General features: G+C 40.8%; 1 protein-coding gene across 1 annotated transcript in view; it reads left to right on the forward strand.

The window, feature by feature from the left end:
• LOC120535608 (WT1 interacting protein) overlaps nucleotides 1–7212 on the forward strand; it is a 184757-nt gene extending 177545 nt beyond the window's left edge. Inside the window, exon 8 of the mRNA XM_039763554.1 lies at nucleotides 6029–7212. Coding sequence (XP_039619488.1) covers nucleotides 6029–6184 — 156 coding nt within the window. The 3' untranslated portion in view covers nucleotides 6185–7212. The remainder of the gene's footprint in view (nucleotides 1–6028) is intronic.
• The last annotated feature ends 20288 nt before the right edge of the window (nucleotides 7213–27500 follow it).

Here is a 27500-nt window from a genome sequence, read left to right on the forward strand (position 1 = left end):
CCCTATGGAATCGTATTAGGGAAACGGTGAAGAAAAAAAAATATGGACACAGGGAAGAAAAGAACAAACTATACATCGAGAATAAAGTCAACATGTTGACTTTATTCTCGACATTTTCATTTTAATTTTGACGCTTATGTCGAGATTAAAGTCGACATTTCCACTTTATTCTCATAGTTTATTTTATAATTAAAGCATAATGTCATAAACTAAACTCATTCAAAAAATCAATGTTGTTAATTTACTAGATTTTCTCAAACCCCGTCATAAGTTAATGTAGCACATTAAATGCTTTGTGTTAAGTGTTCCCCGACCCAGTTGTTAATCACTACGTTTCTTAAACTGACTTCCTCCACATTAAGAGGAAGTGCCGGCAGCGATCACCCCACAGAATCCATTCACTTCATGATATTCCTGTTCTCTGAAAATTTAGAATGCTAAGATATATACTTGATATCATTTTCATGATGAAATGCATTAAAACATGTATTAAACATGCACAGTAGTGTGGCGGTAGTGCTGCTCCCTCACATAAGCTTACTTATGAGAAATAAGTACTGATTGAATTTAGAGTATATGTTTTTTTTTTGCTATTCCAATTAGACTATTATCAAGGATAAGTATGCTGTTTTATGAGAATCAAATGTTTAATCAAACAAATACGAAATGAGAAATTACCTCTACACCGGACATTACCTTTTCAAATCCTCTTCCATTTATTATTCTTACAATCTGACTGTTATTTATAATGCCCCTGCATCAGTAAAATGGCCGAGGAGGCCTATGGCCCCACACCCCACTAGTTATAATCATATCCTATTTATGATTGATACTACTACTGGGATCTTCTTCAATCTCAGACAGTTTGATGAACAGGCTTGCAGCCTGTTCTCAGAAAAGTGGCCTCATTGGGTAATTTTATTTAGTGTGCAGTAATGTGAAACACAGTAGAGAGAAAAAAGAAAGAATTTATCTATGCGCCATGTGTATGTCTAGCTAGGCAGGTACTTGGGGTATTTATCGTTTGAATGATTCACTCTCTTACGTTCCCTTCAACTTCCAAAACCTCTTTAACTCCTTTTTTTCCTGTAATGTCGTCAACTACATTCCCACTGCAGAGCTATCATTTTCTGCCCCCTAGAACACAGACTATGGCTGAATTTATTAGATTTATTTATTGTGACGTTACGCTGTAGGAAAATACGTAAATAAATTAAGGTAATTAACATTCAATCTGGCTTTTATATAAGTAACATATAAATGTTTTTATATAAAGACTATCACAAAGCATAATCACAAACAGAACTTTGCATAATACCTTGGGAAGCTCTTTAAGCCCTGCTTTTTCTTTGAAGGACACATGTGGGGTAGACTGACAGGCAGGATAATGCCAGACCTGTTGCTGCATCCAAACGGTGGCATCTTTCCCCTTTATACCTGGTGCGACTGTGTTGTTCTTATATGTGAGTGTTTGTTCCTTGCAGGGAGGGCTTCTGTTCTCTTTCTCTGATGTAGAACCCTCATCCTTATCTGAGTTCACCTCTGTTATAGTACGTCTTTATTTGAAAATAGCAGTGTCAGACTGGGGCGAGCATCGACGTGACTGAGAGAATAAAACTGAATTAAAAAAAACACGAACCTTTACAAGCACTATAAATTTACACCGGCTGTTACAGGCTCAAATCAAAAGTATGTTTTTATTGTACAATAGTAACAATAAGAGCACTTTCTACTCAAAATGGTAATTCTGGAGGGTGCTCAGATTCGATCCTGGGACCTCTTGATTATGAGTCAGCAGTTGTTACCGCTGCTCCACCGAAGAGGTTGTATCCACATCATACCCTAATGCGATTTCTTTTTCTTTGGTTATATTCTTGTTTAAAAGCAAACTTGTTTTGTTATACGTGTACCATTTGTGAAAGTGTTTATTTGATATTTGGACTTCAGTCTTCACACATTATACACTCCATGTCAAAATTTTGTCGCTAGTATTATAACATGAAAAAGGTTTTAGGTTTTTTAGTTATTTGTTCAACAATTCTTGCGTTTCTCTCATTTCCTGTCATCCTACACTTACCCAGATCGTTGTAGACCCTGAACACACATGAAATGCATGTGTTCCAGATAACGATATATTATTTACCCTATGCAACTAAAGGACCTCACACACAGGTAAAGAAGTCTTGAGCTGGGGAAGCTTTTTGCCGAGATGAGCTCTGGCGGTGGAGGGGATAGGATAGCAGGTTGCTTTCTGGTTGTGCTGACTGACTGACATACAGTATTTACAAAACAAAAGACGTTAATGGAGTGGTGCAAAGGGATTTAAAGTGGGCAGGGATTACAAGTTTTTTCATAGTTTTCAGGGATTCTAGTGTTAAATCTTCATTTTCCTGTGTCATTGCAGTTTTATTGATTTGTGTTTCTGTTCCTTTTGATTGAACCCTTTGTGTACTTTAAATACACATTTTAAATATGAGTGTAGGATTTACTTTATTTATGTAACTTAAAAAAATGCAGATGATAAACACTTGCATTGTGAAGAGTAATATACGGATAATGTAGCGCTTCAATTAATTTTTTTAAAATTGAGTTTTAATCATAAAGAGATTTTATTTAAACAGTACAATTTTTTATTTCAGCTATATAAATCACTTCATTACTAAGTGTAGCCTATAGAATACAAAGAATTTATAAGTGCCTTTTTTCCATTTAAAACAATCAGTGCATTTTTTTATTTAGCCAAACAGTGCATATTTATATTTAAACAAAGCCTTCAACTGCATATAGTAGACTATAAATAACACATCATTTGAATGCTACAAGTTGAAACAGCTTATCAAAGTGAATCATAAATATGTGGAAGGTGAGGCTGATAACAAAGAAGCAGAGTACATCAACTGAGGCAAATCATAGGGGTGATTGTGTCTTACATGTATTCACAAATTGCTCTTATTTGAGAATTTAACTGCTGCCTTTTTGAAGCAATGCTGGCAAATAGCCTCTTAAGTGTTCTGTGTTTCCTTTATTGTTTGGTTTATAAATGAAAGGAGTCCAAAGTGCAGCAGTTATGTTTGGCCTTTAAAATAATATCCATCTTTAATAATGCTCCTTTTTATTATTCTTACGTATGGTCACTAATGGGGGCAGCATCAGTTTTTACAAGACGCCAGTTCCAAAAACACTGAATGGTGAATAAGGTCTGAAACGATTTTATTACTGCTTGAAATAGTAGAATCCAGTCATCACACTTGTATTCTGTAGAACCCCAAAAGTACTGGATTTTGCACAAATGAGGATCATTTCACTACGGTAAGCTGTTTTTTTGTCTGCCAGCACAGGCCTAAGTGAGTATGACAGGTGTTCTACAGTAAATGCATTGTTTTGACAGTTTTCGTCTTCATCCCCCATGGTTAATAGCGAGATCTCTTCCTAATACAAATATTTGACAGATTTCATAGCTTAGCCCCAGAGCTTTCAAATTGTATATCTAGTTGTGTTATAATACTAGTGATATCTTAGTATGCCCTATTAAGTTAGACAAATTCAGATGAGATAAAATAAGCTCCTGTTTCTAAATTATTCTAGTGTAGTTTTCACAGAATATACATTTAAGCACTACAAGCCGGTAATAATACAGGAATGCTGTATATGTGAACATGAGGAACACCAGCCTCATCCACTTCTACAGTAGCTAACAGGTGTAGATTTATAGGCCATTATTGCTACGTGTACAGTAAAAGTTTTACCTGCATGTGCTAATCAAAATGCAGCACATTTCCAGTCTATGGTGTCATTATTAGTGAGTATAAATGGCTTACCTGAAAAAATCTCATAACATCATTTACAATGTGATCTACAATTAGGAGACACATTAAGTTTCATTTCAATGCTGATATGTGCTATAGGGTATATTTTAAACTGTAAGCTATCACACACCAATATTTGTAAGCAGTCTGTTGACTGTTCAAGTTTACAGTGGTGTGAAAAACTATTTGCTCCCTTCCTGATTTCTTATTCTTTTGCATGTTTGTCACACAAAATGTTTCTGATCATCAAACACATTTAACCATTAGTCAAATATAACACAAGTAAACACAAAATGCAGTTTTTAAATGATGGTTTTTATTATTTAGGGAGAAAAAATCCAAACCTACATGGCCCTGTGTGAAAAAGTAATTGCCCCCTGAACCTAATAACTGGTTGGGCCATCCTTAGCAGCAATAACTGCAATCAAGTGTTTGCGATAACTTGCAATGAGTCTTTTACAGCGCTCTGGAGGAATTTTGGCCCACTCATCTTTGCAGAATTGTTGTAATTCAGCTTTATTTGAGGGTTTTCTAGCATGAACCGCCTTTTTAAGGTCATGCCATAGCATCTCAATTGGTTCAGGTCAGGACTTTGACTAGGCCACTCCAAAGTCTTCATTTTGTTTTTCTTCAGTCATTCAGAGGTGGATTTGCTGGTGTGTTTTGGGTCATTGTCCTGTTGCAGCACCCAAGATCGCTTCAGCTTGAGTTGACGAACAGATGGCGGACATTCTCCTTCAGGATTTTTTGGTAGACAGTAGAATTCATGGTTCCATCTATCACAGCAAGCCTTCCAGGTCCTGAAGCAGCAAAACAACCCCAGACCATCACACTACCACCACCATATTTTACTGTTGGTATGATGTTCTTTTCTGAAATGCTGAGTTCCTTTTACGCCAGATGTAACGGGATATTTGCCTTCCAAAAAGTTCAACTTTTGTCTCATCAGTCCACAAGGTATTTTCCCAAAAGTCTTGGCAATCATTGAGATGTTTCTTAGCAAAATTGAGACGAGCCCTAATGTTCTTTTTGCTTAACAGTGGTTTGCGTCTTGGAAATCTGCCATGCAGGCCGTTTTTGCCCAGTCTCTTTCTTATGGTGGAGTCGTGAACACTGACCTTAATTGAGGCAAGTGAGGCCTGCAGTTCTTTAGACGTTGTCTAAATATAGTAGACCTCTCGGATGAGTCGTCTCTGCGCTCTTGGGGTAATTTTGGGAAGGTTCACCACTGTTCCATGTTTTTGCCATTTGTGGATAATGGCTCTCACTGTGGTTCGCTGGAGTCCCAAAGCTTTAGAAATGGCTTTATAACCTTTACCAGACTGATAGATCTCAATTACTTCTGTTCTCATTTGTTCCTGAATTTCTTTGGATCTTGGCATGATGTCTAGCTTTTCAGGTGCTTTTGGTCTACTTCTCTGTGTCAGGCAGCTCCTATTTAAGTGATTTCTTGATTGAAACTGGTGTGGCAGTAATCAGGCTTGGGGGTGGCTACGGAAATTGAACTCAGGTGTGATACACCACAGTTAGGTTATTTTTAACAAGGGGCAATTACTTTTCACACAGGGCCATGTAGGTTTGGATTTTTTTTTCTCCCTAAATAATAAAAACCATCATTTAAAAACTGCATTTTGTGTTTACTTGTGTTATATTTGACTAATGGTTAAATGTGTTTGATGATCAGAAACATTTTATGTGACAAACATGCAAAAGAATAAGAAATCAGGAAGGGGGCAAATAGTTTTTCACACCACTGTATATATTATGGGCAGTCAAAGAAGCATAAGCAGCTTGAAAGATTTGTGTGATGAGTTATTGGTTGATACTTCAAGGGTGTCATACTTTCAGAAAGAAGTCAAATAAGCTCAGCATGATATGTTGCCACAAACCCTTACTTGCCAGCCAGTGTGGCTTCAAAAGTGAGGTGGCACAGGATTAATTAAGGACCAAGGTAGCGGCATAGCAGCTCTTGGGATGTAGTTCTCCCATTTGAAGTGTAAATGGTACATCTCTAATACCAAGAATCTCCATCTCTACCTGCACATGTTTCCATGCCATGGACTATTTATACAACCCGGGATTGCTTCCTGCATGTTTAGGCTCTGCTTTTTTCTACAGGCAATAAAGGGCAAAGACTATTATTTACATTTGTTAAAACTATAAAGCATTCTTAGTTTATACTGTATTTTGAAATGATTCAGCTGTTTTTTTGTTTTTTTTAGGACTGTGGTCTCCAGCTTAATGATGAAGAAGGTCATCGCTGCTACCCCCTCGAAGAACACCTCCTTTGCCATGGTTGTCACATCCGACGTCTCAAGACCCAGGTGCCAGCACATTCTGTGCCCCCAAGCTATCCCCTCCATGTTACTGAACTGTGAGGGCAAGCTAGCACATTGGGAAAAGCAAATCCTTTTGGAGGTGCAGTATGCAAAGAGAAGGCACCCACATGAAAGCCCTGGGAACAGTGCCTTGCCAGAGCAGCCTTGAATCTTCTCATGCTTTTTCACAAATTGCAGGAGTTTGTTGACATGGAGGAATGGCAACTCAAGCAGGTCACTGGGCAGAAAAAGATGTTGGAAGAAAAGTGGTTGATGTACAACAAAAAGCAAATGATTAAACAATGAAAAAGAGGAAGATTTAGAAGCTTTTCATTGTTAAATTCAGTGCAGAAATAAGGACTCTAGTCAACTAACATAGCTGGTTGACAAAAGCAGATGCAAGACAAGTCAGTGGATCTCAACACACTTACCATGCCAAGTGATACCACTCCTTTATGAAGACAAAGGGGCACTCACTCACTACCTGGGTGTCACTGGGAACAAATTCAGATCAGTTGCTGTGTTTTTCACGGCTGCCTGCCTGGATTTCAACTGCCTTAAACGGAGTCTGAAAATGCCATACTGGTTACTGAGGAAGAATCTGCACTTAAAAAATAATAAACCCAAAATAAACAAAACACAAGAAATGTTCATTCCTATTTCTGCAAAAACACTTGATTAGAGTTTATTTGGCTATGCAAAGGAACACTGTATGCAATTTAGCACTGTTTCACATGTAATCAGTCTTTTGTTTATTTTTTAATCCTTTAAGTTGTAAAAATGGGCCAAAATTTTGTATTATTTACAATTTTGTATGTATTTTGCTTAATTATGCTTATGCCTGCAACCAGCAGTGGTCCAGCATGTCAACTTAAACTTGTCTAATGATGTTGGCACAAATATTAGGTGTACATAGATTGTACAGTCGTTTTTTATATATTATGGAAACTTTCACTGAAATCTTAATTTTTATTTTATTTTTTTTCTGCAAAGATGGGAGAGAGCTGAGAGGAAACTCAATAGAATTCTAGAAGCCTAGGTGTGCCTGCAATTCTTTGTCTACTATGATTAAACAGTATATTATAGGATTAACTGCCAATAGATACAAAATTCTTAAACTACCGTGTCATAAATCCGTGTGTGTGTGTGTGTACATACATAAAACTCAAGCATACACATAGTCTATACATGTTTGTGTGTCAATATATAATAGTATATCCCCTGAGCAGTTGCATTTTTCTGAAAGCATGTACTTTTTGTAATTGGTTGATCTCATCAGCATTTCAGACCAGAAAGTGCAAATTTCTTTTAATTAACTTGGCATCGACACCAGCCTAAAACAGTATTAATGCTTCCCCCAGCACTACACAATGTTTTATTTGACAGCCAGGAGGACTTGGCGATGGCAGGAAGTGAGCAAACTTCATCTGAAACCCTCTGAACAAATCGGAGTTACAACTGCCGCCAACTTCGTCAAGAACCTCATGGAGTTTTATTGTTCTCCGTCTTCAGGGGCTCTTTGTAGTTTTTGTGACAAGTTGGCCTAGACATTTATAAACAGGTTTTTGGATCAAATTGATAAAGCTGTCTTTCAGTTAGAACAGCATTAGATTCAAAGAGAGGGTGTGAAAATATAGGATTATGTACTTTCCTCTGAAATAACATAAAGAAAGTCTGAATTCATAGCCTATTACTTGCCGCTTTCTCGTAATTCACCAGAGAGAAAATTGATCAAAAATATCTTCTGCAGACAACTGTATCCATCAAGGAGTCTTTATGTACAATGTGGCTCTGCAAACATTCCCAACCCCATTTAATTCAATTCAGGGTTACTGGGGGCCGAAGCCTATGCTGGCAGGAAACAGCACTGGACAGGCCGTCCGTCCATGCCACGACTCGCTCATGCTCACCCCACATGCCGCCAATCAACCGAAGTAGTACATCTCTGGGCATGTGCAAAGAAAACAGATAAAATTTGCAGACACCAACTGGGAGTCAAACCCAGGACAGTGAATCCATAAAATGACAGCGCTACTCACTGCTGCCTGGCCTGGCAAAATATTCTTAAAAAAAATATTCATTGTATAGAATAAATAAAGTCAGTAACTGTATAACTTGCGAGTACAGAGTAAGCAAAACAAGCTACAGTATTAGGTATGCTTTAAATGAGATTGCATGTGCATCGGAGGTGAGGTAAGTCCCGAAACTAACGGGTTATCTGATACTGATTTAAAAAAAAAATAGAGCAACAATGATAACACAATTTCTTTTCATGCATACTTGTAAATTTTGTTAGGAAGGTATTGTGAGTAAATATGGGAAATGTAAGAACCGCCACCTAGTTGACATTGTTAGTCTGCATAAGATGTTCTGGCACCTTAAGTAAGCATCTCTGTTGCTTTGTAAGATTAGATATATTCATTTGGCCCAAGATGTGTCCATTTTGACGACCGTTGTTTCATTCAAGCCCTTAATTCCCTCAGGCGAGATATAACTTGGTGGCTTCAGATTTTATCACTAATTTTTCTCTGTAGCAAACCATCATAACATAGTGTTTTATAAAGTAATCATAAACGATGCAAAAAATGCTTTCAGCATACTTAAGGTGAAATATCTTGTTGCTTTGACCACATAAGAAAGTAAAGAATTGTAGATAGGAAAACATATGATAATATAAAAGTGTTCTTTAGCAAAAAAAAAAAGTGTTAGGAGGCAAATGCAAATGTTGATCAGTTATATATGATCTTGTCAATTAACCCGCTGTATTTTTCTAAACAGTAATTACGTGAATTGACTGAAATGCTGGACATATTTGTTTAATGGTGCACACTTGAATATTTTTTAATTTTATATTATGCCTTTTTTCAAATGCCACAGATGTTAAAAAAGAAGACATTATCTTTAGAAATATGATTTTTAACAGAGTTCCTTGTATTTATAGCTAGAGAAATCCTGAATCCATCCATATTTCCAGTTCTAGTCATGTCTCACCCTGTTAGTTTTGGGTTTTCGTCTCTCTTGAGCTCTCGATTTGAGGTTAACACCTCTTATTAAAGCAACAAAGGAAGTGATTTCACTGTCTGTAACTTCCCCCATTATGTTGACCACCTGGATTATTGTGTTCATAGTTCATGCCCACTGTGAAAAGAGATTTTTTCCACTATATAGTTAGGACTTTTAAACCAGCAATGTTATTCAGACTGCTGCTGCTGTGGGTATGAAAAAATCATTTCTCTTAGTGTCATGGTATGTCTCTTCTGTTTGGAAGTGAAGTATGTGGTTGATTCTTGTAGTAAAAAGAAAGAGCTCAGGCACATACATATCCAGGCTGGAATCAAGCACGTTTCTCATTGTGGTATTTTTTTTTTACAGATCATAAAAGCACCATGCTAATCCTTAAATACAAATCTGCTTTATTGGTTAGCAAAGAAAAGTGGACGTAGCCAAAGTTGAGACTTGGGTTTGAAATTTGAAAATCCCAGAATAGGTTCAGTTTAGATTTTAAATTCAGATGGGTTTCAGTCATCATTTCTCGTGACTGGTTTCTCAGCAATCTGCAGTTTTTTCACATTGCGCTCACTGTTTCCTCTACAAGAACTCCATCTCTCCTTTGAACCCTGAGCCACTGCTCTTTGATGCTATCATCTAGTGGAGGAGGTTGTAATCACAGACCTATGTCAAGTACAAATGAAGACACTGATTCTAATTCTAGTTGATTGATACTCTCTACTTAAGAGCTCAACTGAAATGAAAACCAGCAGATGCAGAGGTGTCTTAGGACTGGAACTGTGATGTTTGCCATTGTAGGTCCGTTGTGCAAAGTGCCATTATATGCTTTAGCCTTGGAATAAGGAACAATAGCATAAACCTGTGACAGTGGCTGAGCTACTGATTTTTTTTTTGTATTTTAAATATGTTTGAGAGAACTCTCATTTCAGTTAATCACATTGGCTTGAACATTTTCATGTGATATGAGGCTGCCGTGCTGCTATTTTTTTTATTAATTTCTTTTTATTGTTGTATAGTTTTAGATTTTCCTTGTAAGGAGATCCAGCTCGGACTTAATTTCAACAAAGTTGTGGAATTGAAAACGTTCTTCGGCCTTTTAAGTATTTTTCCATGTCTGACAGGCTAAAACTGGATAATCCACCCTGAACTGTAAAACAATGGACTGCTAAATGTACGATGTTAACATTTCAGGGAAACTGTCACTTCCCCAGTTTTTGCCTTTATTGCTCCGTATGTTACCGAGTTGACACTAGCCTCATAGGAGTCTGTTAATGACAATTGCGTTCACAATTTTGACTCAAACCTGTGTCATGGTACTCTTTTAAACTTTCACAAAATTGTAACCATTTGTGATGCTTGGATATTTGGACTTTCCTGTTTTGAGTGGACTGTCCAACACCTTCTGTTGCATGCGTCGCAAAAGCCAGTCTAGCTGTATTTAGCTGAATGTGGCAGAGGAGCTTGATTATGCCCCCTGGTTTCCTGTAGGTTTCTACCCAGTCCAGTTGAACTTATCAGGTATGGCCGTATAAATGAGGTGTGTGTGCACGTGCCACATTTAGGATAAGCTCCTGCTGCAGGTGGGGTTAACTCCAGCATGCTCATCAGCACAAATAGATAAGAACTTTTAAAAGTGGAATAATTCTAGAGGCCAAAGGCATGTACAGTATTTATCTATTGATCTATCTAATCCAACCTAAAAATTGTAGGGAGTTGGAGCCCAGTTGAGGAGCCCAGGGAGTTGGAGTAAAACAGGTGCCAACCCTGAATGGGGCCCACTTACATGCACCCACTTATACTGGTACAATTTGAAAAGTCAGGAGTTGGTTAACCTTTTTTCTACATGGAATCACAACTGAAGCCACTATTAAGTCCACCATAGAGGAAGTGTAATTCTTAATTGGGTGAATGTCTGCTTAGTTTTACTCCTAGCTATGGTTGTTTATCCCACACCCTTTATTCCTTTATGTTAAGACTAGCAAAATACCTGCGCTTCGCAGCAGCGAAGTACTGCCTAAAATCTTTCTTAAGAAGAATAGTAAACCTTTTTAAACTGAGGGAAAATATACCAATAATTATTTGTTAAGGATCTCTTTGTATACCACGTTGTCAGTTCGGCCCTCCGGTTGTAATATGACCAAGCTGTGCGCTGAGCTTACTCTTGAGCTTACAACTTACAGTTGGCCATGTGAAAAGCAATCTTGCCTCAAATCAATGTCAACCTTTTGTAGGGTCTGTCCCTGAGACTTATTAATTGTCATTGCGAAGCAGAGCCTTATTAGAAATTGGAGGCGTTTCAATTGAAATGGGAGTTTAGAGGGTATAACGGGGATGCGAGGAATAAAAACTCTCTCCCCTGAGCCACTACCAGTAAAAATAGTTGCCTCAATTAGGTTCTTTTGCAGACACGTGACCTGAAGTCTCGTGCTGTTACAAAGATTTGGTGGCTGTAAGTTTCTCAGTAACATTATTGGTGCCCCAACCTTCAAAATTAGATTATGCTCAGGAGTGCCTGGAGGATTCAGAGTGTGGAGAAACTCTACCGGATAGTGCACCGCATCTTCCACTTCTATAACTGAATCCACAGACTGATATGTTTTCAGTTGTGAAGGTAGTTCTTGAAGTAAAATGTGGTTTATAATCGTAGTCATGTCATTTCTTGGTGTCAGGATAGCGGTCTCCCTCAACCATGACACGTCGTTTTCGTTGGAAAGTTCGATATGGCGGCTGACAGTGGCATCATACCACCGAAATAAGTATGTACATCGGTTTTGATTAACGCGGGGAAGCCTCCTACCAAATTTCTTGAAGATGGGGCCATAAATAAGAAAGTTTAACATGGCGGACGTTGTCGACCGTTATGACCGTAATGCATAGAATTTTGAAATGAAACCTGCTTAACTTTTGTAAGTAAGCTGTAAGGAATGAGCCTACCAAATTTTAGCCTTCTACCTACATGGGAAGTTGGAGAATTAGTGATGAGTGAATCAGTGAGGGCTTTGCCTTTTATTAGTATAGATCAAGGAATTCTAGTTCTCAGAACCCAAAATAACACAAATTTGTATAGTTGAACCATCCAGAGTGCTTCCAAAATTAAAAAAGGAAAGATTCCTGATGGTGTCGGGCCAGCATTTGTGTTAATCACTGAAAAACAGAAGGATAAATATCTGTAAATGATTCCTGTGCTAAATGTTATTTAAATGATTAGTAATATTAACATGCCCCTCTTTTAAATTAATGTGTTCTTTTAGAATACTTAGTTTTATGACATTAAAGCCTGAATAGATATTCAAACACATATTCATTACTTAATACACTTCATCTACTTTTTGGGGTTTTAGGGGCCTGGAGCCCATCCCCGCGGTATCATGCACAAGGCACAACCCAATCCTGGGCGTAAGGTTTAGTCTTTTGCAGAGCACACTGTTGAACACTCACTCGCTTGTTAAATATTAACAATCGGTCATCAATAAAGAACTCTTTGATTTCAGTGCTTTCTATTTCAGCAAATTTTGCGCATGTAAAATGTCTTTATTCTCGCCTCTTTCTCGAAGTGCTAGTGTTGTGGTGATTGTTGACTGAGCTGCATCATTCATGCAGCTGTACTCTTTGCATTTGTCTGACCGCGAGCACAAGGAGTCGAATGGTTCTGCTGCTTGTAGATCTGTATGAGTTCTGTCATTAAATGACATTTTATTATTTCCAAATCTATTAGAAACTGATGATCAAGTCTTGTTCTTGATTTGAAGAGAAAGGACATGATGAAATCCTGGAGATCTTTTTTGATGACCTGTATTTTGTTAATGAAGGTATTGTTTAAATAGTAAAAATGCACTTTTTGCCCACAAGCACAGTTAGCCTTTTAAAAGCTGAAAGTGTTAAGTTATTTATTTATGAGTAACCAGTCCTTGCTTTCATCCAAACCAGTTTAATGTTTTCCATAAACAAAGAGCATACCCCCTTACCCAGCCCTCAAGACTTTTGCCTTCCTGAAGAAAATACATTGACAGCCATTTTTTTGTATCTGGTTTTCCTCCTGTTCAGACAGTAATGTTCATTTAGTGTTTTGATTGGTTGCGATTTTGTGTTTCAGCCCAAGCTGTACTTCTGCTGTTGAGTTCTCCCAGATAATGTGTCTGTCTGTCATCATGTTCACAATGTGATTCTCTAGATTATAGGAGGGATGCAAAATTGTAGAGTTATTTATCTGAAGTTGAAAAATCTAAAGTTATTTAATACATTTAAAGTCAAAAGTGTCATTTAACCTTAGATGATATAATCTGCTTTTTCAATAAAAGTTTTGTAGTTAACTGTGTTGCCTATGGAACCTATGAAGCTTACCTTGAAATTATTGATCTTCTGCTTCCAAAGTCCAAGCACCTTGCATCCAGTCAAAACTGAGCAGCAGACTGGCCAGGTTTCTGTGGGGGAAAGCAATGGTGTGCTTTGGAATATTTGCCTCTGAGAAAATTGCAAATGAAACTGACGTTAAAGAGAAGAATGGTATGACTAGAAAACGTCTAGCTCACCCTCTCTTCCCTGATCATTGATGTTCTTTTCAACTACACGTACCTTTAGACTTTGCTTCAGTGACATGTCTTGTTTTCTTCATCAGAGCTAGAAGAATTTGCTTATCGTGCCTGTTGCTTACGTGTGCTGTTGAGGATGTGAAACCATCCATCACGTATCGCAGTTGGTACAACTAATGACCCCATCCCTGTACTTCATCTTTATGATCTTCTCTTTGTGCCATGCAGACTTTGGTGTCTTCATCAAACCTAAAGGACATAAAGCAGATTATGTAAAGGTGTTCATCTTCTTATAGCAAAGCATACATTCAGCAGCCACTTTATTAGGTGCAACTTCTTGTTAGTCAAATAGCCATCTCCTGCCCATCACCAGTCATGTGCCTGCAACTGAATATGCAGACTTAGCTAATAGGATTAGCTGTTATTTAGGCAAACAGTAGAATGAACAAGTTGAGTGATGCAAGTTCCTTTGACTCGTATGAATGCTGGTGCCATATAGTGCAATAAAAATAAAACACTCGGTCAACAGCAGAGCTCTGGGTGAAAGCAGGGACGTGCGGTCAAGGGAGGCAGGTGAGGGGAAAAGTAAAAGAAAAGAAAAAAAAAACTAATAATGATAACATAAATGTGTCCACTGGTCTGTGCTATAATTTGCCAATTGAATACGGAATAAGCTACTCTTTTGCGTTCATATAGTTATAAATCTGACAGCCTCACCAGCCATTAACCTCACTGCATGTCAATGGGTGAAAGCACCTCATTAATGATTAGCGGCAATGGAAAATGGCCAAGTTCAAAATAACAAAGACAGATATATTAAAATAGCGAGGACATTATACAACAGTGTATTGTGAGATGCCAGCTCACAAAACATAAAAAAGAGCTTCAACCCAAATGGTAGACTTTAAGGTTCCAGTGAGATCTAACTAAGAAGTGAGCCATACCTTTATTTTAGGAGCAGGCTTGCGGCCTTATCAGGCCAGAACAGAGTTTAAGGTTTATATTTCTCAAAATAATATCAAAATTGGAGAAGGTAACTGTTACGATCACAGGCTCAAGGACAGCACAGAGTTTCTTGATAGTAGTAGTTTTATTCAAACAATATACCTGTAAGCTTCAAAACTAAAAGAAAAATATGAAAAAGTCAAAATATAAAAAGATCGTCCTGATGAGAGAATTAAAAAAAAAAAAACAAAATTCAAGTCAAAAAGTGGTGATCAAAAGATCAGAATTCCATAAACCAAAAAATCAATCATAGACAAGATGCTTGAATTGGGGATGAAACCCTGGGTATAACATAACACATTGGAGAGAAGGGCACCACTGAATGCACAACATGTCGGACATTGAAGCTGATGGGCCACAGCAGCAGAAGGCCTTGTTTGAGTATTAAGTTCTTCTTAAGAATAGAGTTCACTTCCTAAACAGGTCCTGGAAAAGGAAAAAATACATCTTTATAAATCTAATATGAAAGATTTCCCTTGGCTTTCTTTTTTACAATTGATCACTTGTATTCACCAATTAGGTCAAATAGAAGAATCATGTCAGAAGAAGCAAGAAAACATGATTTTTAACCACATTATGAAGAAGCAGAAGCTGTTTCTGAATTGGACTTTGGCAAAAGATAGAAGTCCCATTTTGGTGATGAAATTCACTGGATTTCTGACTCATCCTTATTTAAAAAGAATTGTTCTCACTTTCTCTGAAAGCAGATTGTAGATCCTAAAAACTGGGGTCTTGAGATGAAGTAGTTAATCATCAGAATAAAATTAAATTACTTGAAAAATAAAATCCTGAGGAAACAGGTGACCAAAGTGACTTCTAACCTATGTTAGAACATTAGAAAACTTTTGATGAGAACAAGCCATTCAGGCCAACAAAGCTTGCCAGTTCTATCCACTATAATTACACCAAAATAACATCGAGTCAAGTTTTGAAAGTCCTACTGTCTGCCACTACTACACTACTTGGAGACTTATTCCATGAGTCTATGATTCTCTGTGTGAAGAAACATTTTCTAACACTTGTCTGAAATATACCCTTAACGAGTTCCTAACCCCATCTCCTTTTTCTTGATGAACTCATTTTAAAAAAACAGCCTCAGGTTTCTGTACTAATTCCCTTCATAATTTTAAAAACTTCAATCATGTCTCCTCCTAATTTTCTTTTGCTTAAACTGTAAAGGCTCAGCTCTTTTAATGTATCCTCATAAATAATCCCCTGTAGCCCTGGAATCGGCCTAGTCGCTCTTCTCTGGACCTTTTCTAGCACTGCTATGTCCTTTTTGTAGCCTGGAGACCAAAACTGCACACAGTACTCAAGATGAGGCCTCACCAGTGTGTTATAAAGCTTGAGCAGAACCTCCTGTGACTTGTACTCTACATACTGTGCTATATGACCCAACATTCTGTTAGCCTTATTGATGGCTTCTGAACACTGTCTGGCAGTTGATAGTGTGGAGTCCATTACAACTCCTAAACCCTTCTCATAAGGTGTACTTTTAATTTTCAGTCCTTGCATTGTTTATTCAAATGTAACATTTATACTTCTTATATGTAATACTTTACGTTTGCTTAGACTAAATTTTATCTGACACAAATCTGCCCAAGCCTGTATGCTGTTCAAGTTCCTCTGTAATGATTATCTGCCAGTCCATCAATTTTAGAATCATCTACAGACTTAACTAGCTTGTTATCTATACTCATATATAAATTATTTATGACTATATACACTCACCTAAAGGATTATTAGGAACACCTGTTCAATTTCTCATTAATGCAATTATCTAATCAACCAATCACATGGCAGTTGCTTCAATGCATTTAAGGGTGTGGTCCTGGTCAAGACAATCTCCTGAACTCCAAACTGAATGTCAGAATGGGAAAGAAAGGTGATTTAAGCAATTTTGAGCGTGGCATGGTTGTTGGTGCCAGACGGGCCGCTCTGAGTATTTCACAATCTGCTCAGTTACTGGGATTTTCACGCACAACCATTTCTAGGGTTTACAAAGAATGGTGTGAAAAGGGAAAAACATCCAGTATGCGGCAGTCCTGTGGGCGAAAATGCCTTGTTGATACTAGAGGTCAGAGGAGAATGGGCCGACTGATTCAAGCTGATAGAAGAGCAACTTTGACTGAAATAACCACTCGTTACAACCGAGGTATGCAGCAAAGCATTTGTGAAGCCACAACACGCACAACCTTGAGGCGGATGGGCTACAACAGCAGAAGACCCCACCGGGTACCACTCATCTCCACTACAAATAGAAAAAAGAGGCTACAATTTGCACGAGCTCATCAAAATTGGACAGTTGAAGACTGGAAAAAAGTTGCCTGGTCTGATGAGTCTCGATTTCTGTTGAGACATTCAAATGGTAGAGTCAGAATTTGGCGTAAACAGAATGAGAACATGGATCCATCATGCCTTGTTACCACTGTGCAGGTTGGTGGTGGTGGTGTAATGGTGTGGGGGATGTTTTCTTGGCACACGTTAGGCCCCTTAGTGCCAATTGGGCATCGTTTAAATGCCACGGGCTACCTGAGCATTGTTTCTGACCATTTTCATCCCTTCATGACCACCATGTACCCATCCTCTGATGGCTACTTCCAGCAGGATAATGCACCATGTCACAAAGCTCGAATCATTTCAAATTGGTTTCTTGAAAATGACAATGAGTTCACTGTACTAAAATGGCCCCCACAGTCACCAGATCTCAACCCAATAGAGCATCTTTGGGATGTGGTGGAATGGGAGCTTCGTGCCCTGGATGTGCATCCCACAAACCTCCATCAACTGCAAGAGGCTATTCTATCAATATGGGCCAACATTTCTAAAGAATGCTTTTAGCACCTTGTTGAATCAATGCCACGTAGAATTAAGGCAGTTCTGAAGGCTTAAAGGGGGTCACATATATATATATATATATATATATATATATATATATACGTATATACACATATTTAAAATGGCAGTGGCCCTGCACTGACCCATGTGAGACAGCACTCTTAACATAAGGTTCCACACACTGTAATTCTCAACTTCCTACATTTTAGCCAATTTTGCACCCATCTGCACCCTATCCCTTGAACTCCCACTTCCTCTAGTTTTATTGCTAGCTCTTCATGTGGGACCTTATCAAATTCCTTCTTCAAATCAAGATAAATAATACCATGTGCAAGCTTCTCATAGGATTCCAGTATGTTAGTATAGCAAAACGTCCCCTGCTTGAACCCAAGCTGACTGTTCAGAATAACCCCCGTTCTTGCCATGTGCCACACAATCTTTTCTTTAATAATTCCTTGTGATGCATGTTAAGCTTACTGGCCTATAGTTACTTGGATCTGCCCAATCAGCCTTTTATGCAATGGAGTATGTTTTGTCATCTTCCAATCTTTAGGATTTTCCCCCATGTGTAATAACTACCTAAAACTATGCATCAAGGGTTTATACATGTACTCGCTAACCTCCTTAAGGATGCAAGGATTAATGTTATCTGGTCCTTGTGATTTGTTGGATTTCAGCCTATTTAATCTGAACACTACTTCTCCCTCTACAATTTTCAAATCACTTAGTACATCCTTAGTTTCTTTTAGTGTATATGACAAAATGTTTGATGTAAAAATGCCCCTAGCCAAAGAAATTCTGAGATTTTGTGGAGAACTGAAAGGTTATGGTAGACCCAAAGATGAAATAAAGTCTCCCATCAGTATTGGAAAAGTGGCCAAAACAGTCTATATTCAAATATGAATGATACCAGTACTAGTAAATAATTACAAAATAACTGCAATATTTGATTCTGGCATCTTGGAAAATTTTATTACTAGTTATCTTTTTAACAAATTGAAAAATTATGAAAATATCTCCAAAATACACTCTCCATGAATTGATAGGAAGCCAGTTGGTGCTGGGGTACTGGAATATTTAACACCACCTACTTTGGTGCAGATGGGAGCATTGCTTTATGAATCTCTCAGTTTCTTTGTTTTACAATCACCTATCCTGCAGTTATTTTTTTGGTATTCCATGGCTACATAAACATAAGCCCCATATTGATTTTCGGGAGGGTGATATTGTTCACTGGAGCACATTCTGCACACAGAACTGCTTGTGTATGATTCCTCACCCCGATTTCCTGAAGTAAAATAAATATCTTACGGAATGAATATCAAGATGAATTTAGTAATGAAAGAACATTAGAATTGCCACCACTTTCCCACTATGACTGCATCATTGAAATGCTACTAAATGCTCCTTTTCTTATTACTTTATCCAAACCAAATTCAGAAGCAATGGGAAGCATATACAAAAGAGTTTGTCAAATAGTTTTAGACTGAGCCATCAACCAAGTCATATTTTTTTTAGTAAACAAACATGGGGTTAAGACTGTGTAGTGTTTAGAGTCTGTGTAAACTGTCCATCTTGTCTCAATCAAATACCTGAATCCAACATCTTCACAAAACTAGATTTCCACAGTGCATACAATTTCATTCGAATCAGAACAGGAGATAAGTGGAAGACTGCATTTAGTATGTCCACTGGCCATTATGAATGCAGGGTCATACCCTTTAGGTAAGCTAACACTGTTAGCTGTTTTTCAGTCATGTGATTTAGCCATTTCTGTATCCACACTACCACTCGTTTGTTTGCTGGGTGCCGGTATCTCTGAATGCACAGCACTCAACAGTATGTGAATGTTCAGTAGGCCTACTGTTTCCTAAAAGCCAAGGAGAAGCATGTACATATTTCAGTTGGTCCCTGCTGGTAATTGTCAGCAGCCATGCAGACATCGTCCACAACTGAGAACATTTTTGGAAGTGATGCAACAGAATGAATTGATTGGGACTGAACTGGCTGTCTCCTTTCTGCATGTTTGAGAAGGTTTGGATCAAAAAATTTGTTTGGGCTACGAGATTAAAATAAAAATATGACATTTTTCTGTCATCTTTAATTAGCTTCCAGTATGGATGAAAAGGCAAAGTGGGACAAGGGTTCTTGTCTCATGATGGCAAGCAAAAATGTGCAATTTACTTAGCCACGTAGTAAATGGCCTAAAAACCCAGCTACAGCTTTTTTTGCTAATGGCCCTTTATGCTTAGGCTTTTCTGTTTGGTTGCCTCATTTCTAGCATTGCATGTTGGATTTCCATTGCGTTTGATGGTGTTTTCTTTCAGAATGACTACTGCATCACATGCAATTTGATGTGCTCCACAGATTTCTTTTCTTCAATCAAGCAGTTTCTTTGAGGGACGGGGTTTAAAAAGTTGCAGAGCTTGGCAAAATTTACCAACTCATAAATTACTGCAAAGTACTGATTGTCAGGATCAGAAATGAATGGAAAAAAATTTAAAGTGAAAATGATCAGGTGGACGTGTGGAGTGTCATGGAGTGAAAAGAAGAAGAGTGCTGAGTTAAGGGAAAGACTTGGAATGGAAGCCATGGAGGTTGTGCAGAGGTGAATGAGACTGAAGGTGTTTGAACAAGTGGAGTGAAATGCAGAGGATGATGGGATGAGGAGGTGCACCATGATGGAAGTGGAAGTGGTAAGACTAAGAGGGAGTTTACACAAGTCTTGGCTGAAGGTGCTACAGGATGATATGAAATGAATAGGTCTCACACCAAAAGGGTACCAAGAACTGCATAGAATAGAAGAGAAAGGTATGGGTTGGGGGGGTGAAAAGCTAACCTGAAGAAAGGCAGAAAAGGGCCGTTAATGATGATGGTAGTGACAAATTACTATGAGCAGGGTTACATAATGATAAGAGGGGTCGTTCTGGAAAAATGTCTATGAAAAGCTGACGAAATGCCAAACAGTTAAAAGTGTTTTTTTGGTTTATCATGCTGTAAATTTGGGTTTATCAGAGGCCTAGTATTTGGACCCATATATTTTTTCCTTCACTTGTCGAGTGAATCCCTATAGAAATGGTGGAATGGAATGTACTGTACATGAAAATATAACCTTGAAAGTCATATTGTAGAAGGAGTCTTGTGTTTTTATCTTGAAAATTACATACAAAAAAAAGATTTTGTTTCAGTGTAAAAAGATGAAAAATGGCAAAAGATGCAAGTGAAGGATAAGTCACTGGTAACAGTGGAGTGAATAATACTGGCAAATTAAAGTGTGTTTTCAAATGACTAACAGCGTGATACTGATTATGGGATTGTTCGTGACAAAATAATTAGCCTTCCAAATGTAACCACCTACATCTCTTATACAACAGAAGGCGAGCCTGTTTAGAGTGCCTCTGTCATGGTAAGCCCCTCACTGTCTGACCCTGAGCTGCATGCCCTCCCCACCCACCGATGAGGAGTCATCTGTGTTGTCAGGTTGTGCTGAAGGAGGGCATGCAGCCTGCTAATGAGAAATGTGAAGGATTATATTAAGGTGACTTCTGTTTATTTGATTATGGCTCTTCTGGAGTGATACTAAAGTATATCACAATTTTCCAAATAAGGCCTGATAAATGTTACGAGCCTTAATCTGCTGCTTTAGTGGGCTCATATCCTTAAAGTGTCTACTATAGGAGTGCCCACACTTTTTTGGCTTGCGAGCTACTTTTACAATGACCAGGTCAAAATGATCTACCTACACTAAAAATGCTATATATCTATATATATATATATGCATATATGTGTATATATGTATATGTTTAAATATATATATATATATATATATTTATATATATACAGTATATGTATATGTATATATTTATACAGTATATGTATATATTTATACAGTATATGTATATGTATATATTTATACAGTATATGTGTATATATATGTATATGTATGTATATATGTATATATGTATGTATATATGTGTATATGTATATATATGTATATATCTCTATACTAATAAAAGGCAAAGCCCTCACTCACTCACTCACTGACTCACTCACTCACTCACTGACTCATCACTAATTCTCCAACTTCCCGTGTGGGTGGAAGGCTGAAAATTGGCAGGTTCATTCCTTACAGCTTCCTTACAAAAGTTGGGCAGGTTTTATATCGAAATTCTACGCGTAATGGTCATAACTGGAAGCAGTTTTTCTCCATTTACTGTAATGGAGATGAGCTTCAATGCGTGGGGGCGGAGTTTCGTGTGACATCATCACGCCTCCCACGTACATAGAAAACCAGGAAGACCTCAAAAAAGCGCTCAAGAAAACATGCATTATATAATTGAGAAGGCAGCGAAACAATAAGAAGCGAGCGAGTGGCATATACTACCATATTCATGAGTTCTGCTACTTCGGAAACAAAGCACGATGTAAACCTACACTTTAAATTAAGTTCATAGACAGGCTGCCGCTGGCGTTTGTAATTTAGTGCCTGCCCATATAAGGCCGTCCGTCAGCGGCAATCCAATAGCAAACTGCCACGGGTAAATATTCACAGGTGAAGGACTGTGCTCATGGAGAGGAAGATGAGATGGTCAGGGTAGTGTTTGACACAAACTCAGCGAAACTGCGAGAGAAAGTTTTAAGTGCCAGGACTAAGGTAACATTAAATACAGCCATGGACATAGCAGGAGATGGCACCAGCACAGCTGGGAACCTTCGATGCAAGTACACCGAGTGGCTCACGTGAACTGACGCAGTGCACAGATAAAAAGCAACAGTTCCAAAGAGCGCTGAACAAAAACCGAATTACACAGTTGAAAAGGCAGCAAAAAATATGAAGCGTCTAATACATATAAGCATATTCATAAATCCAACTACTGCGGAAACAAAGCACACGTTGGAAAAAGTCAATGTCCCGCTAAAGGAAGACAGTGTAAAAAAAACCCGTGCATGCAGTGTGTCAGGTCTCAGATAAAGAAGAGGACGAGCTGTTTATTGATGCAGTAAGAAACGAATCGATGAATGAAACCTGTCATCTTTACAACGATTGACAAACACGGAATGTAACTTGAACACAACACATCCTACAAATACGAACCTGATTGAAAGAAATAATGATAATCAAATCCTTGATGACCGCAACACTCAGTAACACTCACAAAACAAATACTGTATATTGACAGTCATGTTACGTTATTTTTAAAATGTTCCCTTTTCTTTTTCTACCTTTTTTAACACACTATTTCTCCGCTGCGATACGCGGGTATATATATATGTATATATATATCCCGATCTACATACTCGAATAATGGATACTTTATTCGCCATCAATGATTGTTTTGGTAAAGCCATACTCAGTGTATTCATTAGATGAACGGTAAAAAAGTAAGAGCGAGGGGAGGATGAATAATTGAGGCATGCAGGCTGTAGTGCGCGTCAACTCTTTTTGAATTGCGCGATCACATTTGAAAAAATATATCTTTTCAAGTTCTATTTAGTCCATATGTGTCAAACTCAAGGGCAGGGCCACATCCGCCCGGTGTAATTATATCTGGCCCGCGAGATCATTTTATATACTGTATTATTGTTATTAAAGCCTGGGTATATGAAGCGCTGGTAACACAATAAACTACAGATCCCATAATGCAGCGCTTCAGCTGCCTTGCGCACTGAGTTTGCACGGCGCTTTGGTGACTTTGATGAACAAAAAAAGTCCGTCTACATGCGGCTCGAACATTGTGCATGTTTGGTAGCACATATCTGTGTGAGAAGCTCTTCTCAGTGATAAAGACTAACAAAACAGCACACAGGAGTCGCCTCACTGATGAGCACCTGCAATCCATCCTGAGAATCTCCACAACACAGAACCTCACACCAAACAGAAACGAACTTGTGGCCAAAAAAGATGCCAGGCGTCCAGCTCTAAAATGACATATGAGCAAAGACAACTGAATGATTTGATTTGTTATTGCGTAAGAATGGGAGTCAACCGTTTTAACAAACAGCGTATTGCACTGATACGAAATAGCTGTGTGTGTATATATGTAGATATGTATGTATATGTATATATATATGTTTATATATGTGTGTGTGTATGTATGTATATATATATTGTGAACCTCGCCCCGGACACAGACAGGCAGACACGTCAATGTCACCCACAAACACTGGTTTATTTTTCATTATTCCTTTATATAACTCTGCTCACCAACCCCAATACTCCTTAGTCCAGGCCCCTCCAATGCCTTCTCTTTTCTTCTTCTCTTTTCTTTCACTTTCTCTTTTCTTCCCACCGCCTCCTTCCTCCTCCAGACGTTGCCACTCTTCCACCCGACTCTTGTCAACGACTGGAGGGAGGCGCCCTATAGGAACCGGATGGGCTCCAGCTGCTCCCCGGCAATCTCCCGCGGACACACCCCCGTGTGGCGGAAATGCCGGCTGCGCACCCGGAAGCCGTCCGGGCGTCCCCTGTCGTCTTCCCCGGCACTTCCTGGTGTGGCGGAAGTGCCGGGCTCCCGGAATAAACAGGCACTGGGGCGCCGCCTGGCGGTGGCCACAGGTCCCTACAGGGCTGGGCTTCCAAGCCCTGTACCGGCCCCTGCATAACCAGGACGGACGCCCCACTCGGTCTGGAGGAGGCACTCTCCCTCCTCCGGTCCTCCAGCGCCGGCCAGGCTCCAGCCCCAGCCGAGGACCGTACGGGATAAACCGGCATTGGGGCTCCGCCTGGCGGTGACCACGGGCCCCTACAGGGTAGGGCTTCCATGCCCTCGACCCGTGGCCCCCAACAGAACCAGGACGGACGCCCCCTCACGGTCTGGAGGAGGCACAAGCCCTCCTCACATCCTCCTGGGCGTCCCGGACGGGCTCCAGCCCCGGCCGGGGACCACAGTGCCCGCCGCTAGCGAGGACACGTGGGTCCGAGCGGCACAACCGAAGGGCAGCACGTCCCGGTGAGGGTCCTACTATGTCCCAGGGCCCAACACGGCACCCTGGGACATCCGTCTTCGCACCCCTCCGCGCAAGCGTGCCCCATGGTCTGCGCCGCTCTCGCCCGCTGTTCCCGCAGCGGGACACTATTGGCCTCCCGGCGTGGAGCTCTCCAGAGCGCCCGTTTCAGGAGGGCAGGTCCCTGACGACGTCGTCCCCAGCGCCGCCGGGCTTCGTGCCTGTGGAAAAGGAAAAGAGGGCCAGAAGCACTGCCAGGACACTCACCCGAGTGCCCTGCCGGTCTCCGTACCGGCAGTGCTCCCGCCCCCTTCCGACAGCCCCTGACTTGCCTGCTGAAGTCCTCCGTCGCAGGTTCCATGCCCGTCCGCTTCGTTATGCGCGGCACGCCTCGCAGGCAGCCCGCCCAGCCGCCCAGGGGATCTCCTCTGCCCGCACAGAGGACGACCTTGCCTATCGGGGAAATCGGCACTCACCCCTCGATGATAGCGTCCCCTTTTTATTTTGGGACGCTATAACGGCTTGAGTCTGCCTATGGGAAAGGTACAGACCCTGTCCGGTTTGCGTCCCTATAGAGCGATGGGAGACTGTTGCAGGCTTGGGGTATCGGGCGCTAGGACCCAGGGCACTCATCAGCCCGTGTCCTGCTAACCCTTTCTTTCACTCCCCTCCCTTGCATACAGAATTCACCGACGCCTGCAGTGTCGGACAGCCCCTACTTGATACCGTTCATTGGATCACGGCCGAGTTCGGTGGGCTTTCCTTTATGCTGTATGGAGTCGATTCCACTTACCGTCTCCGCGGTACCAGTCCGTCCAAAGATTTCAGCGTCGCGCCTTTCTGACGTCCCTGACGCGCCCGCCGCCTCCTTCAGACTTAGCAGTTCAGCCTGGATGGCACCTGGCACCTAGCACCTGCAACATTGACAAGCACAGAAAGTCAGTTGACGATTGACCTACCTGCTTGTCAGTCTTCGCCGCCTGCTTCCTGTGAGGCTTCTCCAGCCCAATCGGGTCTCTCCTTGGCACGAGATGGACGTTCCCTGGTCCCGCCTCTATACAATCATTGGCGGGCACACAAGACACCCGCCCAATCCGTGCCCGTCTCAGGAAGAATTTCCGGTCCGCGGCCATCTTGGCTCCTCTCCTCCTGGTGCGACGCCATTCCGGCTCTTCGGGTTGCAGTGCCTTCTCCATGGCAGATTCTTTCGCCGTCGTGGTGACCACAAAGCGCCGCGGATCGGCGCGGCGATTGCCCTCCGTTTGGACCGGAAGCTCCTGCCTGCTAAACGCGAAGTTCTGATGTGCCCTCCGGGCCGACCGTCGGCAAGCAGGGACCTTACGCCCCGGATTCCTTCTGACCGAGGCACCCGCCCCGGCATGGACTTCACATACGCCACGCCGCCCCGGACGTCTTCATGGGCAGCAGCCACACAGGAGACCGCTGTACCCCTGCAACGTCCACTGAAGTTTTGCCGCACCAGGTAGGCATCCGACCGCATTCCGGTGGCGATCTGGGGAATTTCGCGTCTTTCGGGAGCCGTGAGCACTTCGCACCCTCGAAACCGGTGCGGGGTTGCCTGCTGCTCCGGGCCGTTCACAAAATTTTTATTTTGGGGTCCCCGTCTTGGCACAGACAGAGGGCCCCACGTTGGGCGCCATTGTGAACCTCGCCCCGGACACAGACAGGCAGACACGTCAATGTCACCCACAAACACTGGTTTATTTTTCATTATTCCTTTATATAACTCTGCTCACCAACCCCAATACTCCTTAGTCCAGGCCCCTCCAATGCCTTCTCTTTTCTTCTTCTCTTTTCTTTCACTTTCTCTTTTCTTCCCACCGCCTCCTTCCTCCTCCAGACGTTGCCACTCTTCCACCCGACTCTTGTCAACGACTGGAGGGAGGCGGCCCCTTTTATAGGAACCCGGATGGGCTCCAGCTGCTCCCCGGCAATCTCCCGCGGACACACCCCCGTGTGGCGGAAATGCCGGCTGCGCACCCGGAAGCCGTCCGGGCGTCCCCTGTCGTCTTCCCGCCACACCAGGAAGTGCCGGGCTCCCGGAATAAACAGGCACTGGGGCGCCGCCTGGCGGTGGCCACGGGTCCCTACAGGGCTGGGCTTCCAAGCCCTGTACCCGAGGCCCCCTGCATAACCAGGACGGACGCCCCACTCGGTCTGGAGGAGGCACTCCCCTCCTCCGGTCCTCCAAAGCGCCCCGGCCAGGCTCCAGCCCCAGCCGAGGACCGTACGGGATAAACCGGCATTGGGGCTCCGCCTGGCGGTGACCACGGCCCCTACAGGGTAGGGCTTCCATGCCCTCGACCCGTGGCCCCCAACAGAACCAGGACGGACGCCTCACGGTCTGGAGGAGGCACAAGCCCTCCTCACATCCTCCTGGGCGTCCCGGACGGGCTCCAGCCCCGGCCGGGGACCACAATATATATATGTATTTGTGTGTATATATGTGTGTGTATATATGTAGATATATATGTATGTATATATGTGTATATGTATAGATATGTATATATATATATGTTTATGTGTGTGTGTGTAAATATATATATATATATATATATATATATGACAACAACACTCATCACTCACAACAGTGACAAAACAATTACATTGACAATCAGGCTACGTTATTTTCAAAATGTTTCCTTTTCTTTTCAATTTTCATTGCTTCTTTAACACACTACTTCTCCGCTGCGAAGCGCGGGTATTTTGCTAGTGTATGTATATACGTGTATATGTATATATGTATATATATATGTGTATATATATATATATATATATATATGTGTGTATATATATGTGTATCTATACTAATAAAAGGCACAACCCTCACTCACTCACTCACTCACTCACTGACTCATCACTAATTCTCCAACTTCCCGTGTAGGTAAAAGGCTGAAATTTGGCAGGCTCATTCCTTACAGCTTACTTACAAAAGTTGGGCAGGTTTCATTTCGAAATTCTACGCCTAATGGTCATAACTGGAAGGTATTTTTCTCCATTAACTGTAATGGAGTTGAGTTGGAATGACG

The sequence above is a fragment of the Polypterus senegalus genome, chromosome 9 (genome assembly GCF_016835505.1).
Source record: "Polypterus senegalus isolate Bchr_013 chromosome 9, ASM1683550v1, whole genome shotgun sequence".
In the NCBI taxonomy this organism is placed as follows: domain Eukaryota; kingdom Metazoa; phylum Chordata; class Cladistia; order Polypteriformes; family Polypteridae; genus Polypterus; species Polypterus senegalus.